At 39.3% G+C, this 1233-nt stretch overlaps 1 protein-coding gene across 1 annotated transcript; it reads left to right on the forward strand.

Moving 5' to 3' along the window:
* Positions 1-24: 24 nt before the first annotated feature.
* Positions 25-1227, forward strand: LOC140966345 (meiosis-specific protein ASY1-like; the record flags this gene model as incomplete). The annotated part of the gene is made up of 6 exons (XM_073426654.1): positions 25-230; positions 309-385; positions 477-534; positions 635-801; positions 949-1083; positions 1197-1227. Coding segments are annotated over exons 1-6 (598 nt in total), but the record flags the coding sequence as incomplete, so codon positions are not given.
* Between the last annotated feature and the right edge of the window lie 6 nt (positions 1228-1233).

The raw sequence follows: 1233 nt of genomic DNA on the forward strand, positions 1-1233 counted from the left end.
CACGAGATATCCTGCATACAAATATTCATGTTCATCTGTAATTTCATGATCAGTGTACTAATTCTGGCTTTTGTTTCAGGCTTTGTATCATGCTCTTCCAATGAACTATGTAAGTACCTCAAAACTTCAGAGTAAACTTGAGGGTGAAGCCAACCAGGCTGCAGTTCGCAAGCTTATTGACAAAATGATCCAAGATGGCTTTGTTGAAGTCAGTAGCAACCGCAGACTAGGTAAATGTATTATTCCCATTGCATTTTCTAACCAAAGGAAAGACATTTCAATTGACGCACATGTTGTCTATGTCATAGGCAAACGTGTGATCCATTCTGATCTTACTAAGAAAAAGTTGAATGAAGTGAAGAAGATATTAGACGCGGATGCTATGGTGAATATTATGAAATTCAGTTTCATTCCATATCTCAAAATGTCATTAGATTGTCTGCGTCGTCGCCATTTTGATCCATCAATATGTTCAGGATCTGGAGATGGAGGAGCCATTTAACAAGTCCATTCATCCAGAGGCTGAGACTATCGGTGCTCAATCCTATATTAATTCCCGAGATTTCAATGTCTTACACCCTTAATTACATCGATGCAGTGGATACTAATAAAAAAAAAATTCATTCGCTATTAGGCAAGAATCACAAGGACTCGTCCACCTGTGGTGGCCTCCACTCAATTGGATCAGATGTCACTCGAACAAGGGGCAGATCCGATGCATACCATAATGGCTTGAGTAGGATTGAATCAGGCGCAACAAGAAGAAGGCAACATGCAAATACTCCAACTAGCAGGATTGAGGTAAGTCGATTGTTTTCCAACATCAATTCCACTTACGGAACCTGTAATTTCTGCTGTTAAGATATTTTATTCTATCTTTTGAAACATCAATCACCCTATTGAGATATTTAGTTATAGCTCAATTTAGAGTTCGTGATATGGTTACAGCCAGCAACTTCTAGAGAGAGCTTTGTGCCTGGGGCTGAAGATGGCAGAGCTAATGAAAAAACCAATCACTGTGACGAGATGGCCATCATTGGTAGCAAGTCTACTCAGGACAAGCGTTTCAGGAAATCAAGCACCGTATGCTCCAAACCAATGACTTAATTATACCAAATATTATAGCTCAAATTTTCTACAACTGATTACTAAATTCTTAATTTCCTAGTTAATTTACGGCAACTCGATAATTTTAGGTCAAGGAGCCCATCCTCCAGCACGCAAAGCGCCAGA

Source organism: Primulina huaijiensis, unplaced genomic scaffold (assembly GCF_012295235.1).
Source record: "Primulina huaijiensis isolate GDHJ02 unplaced genomic scaffold, ASM1229523v2 scaffold205399, whole genome shotgun sequence".
NCBI lineage: Eukaryota > Viridiplantae > Streptophyta > Magnoliopsida > Lamiales > Gesneriaceae > Primulina > Primulina huaijiensis.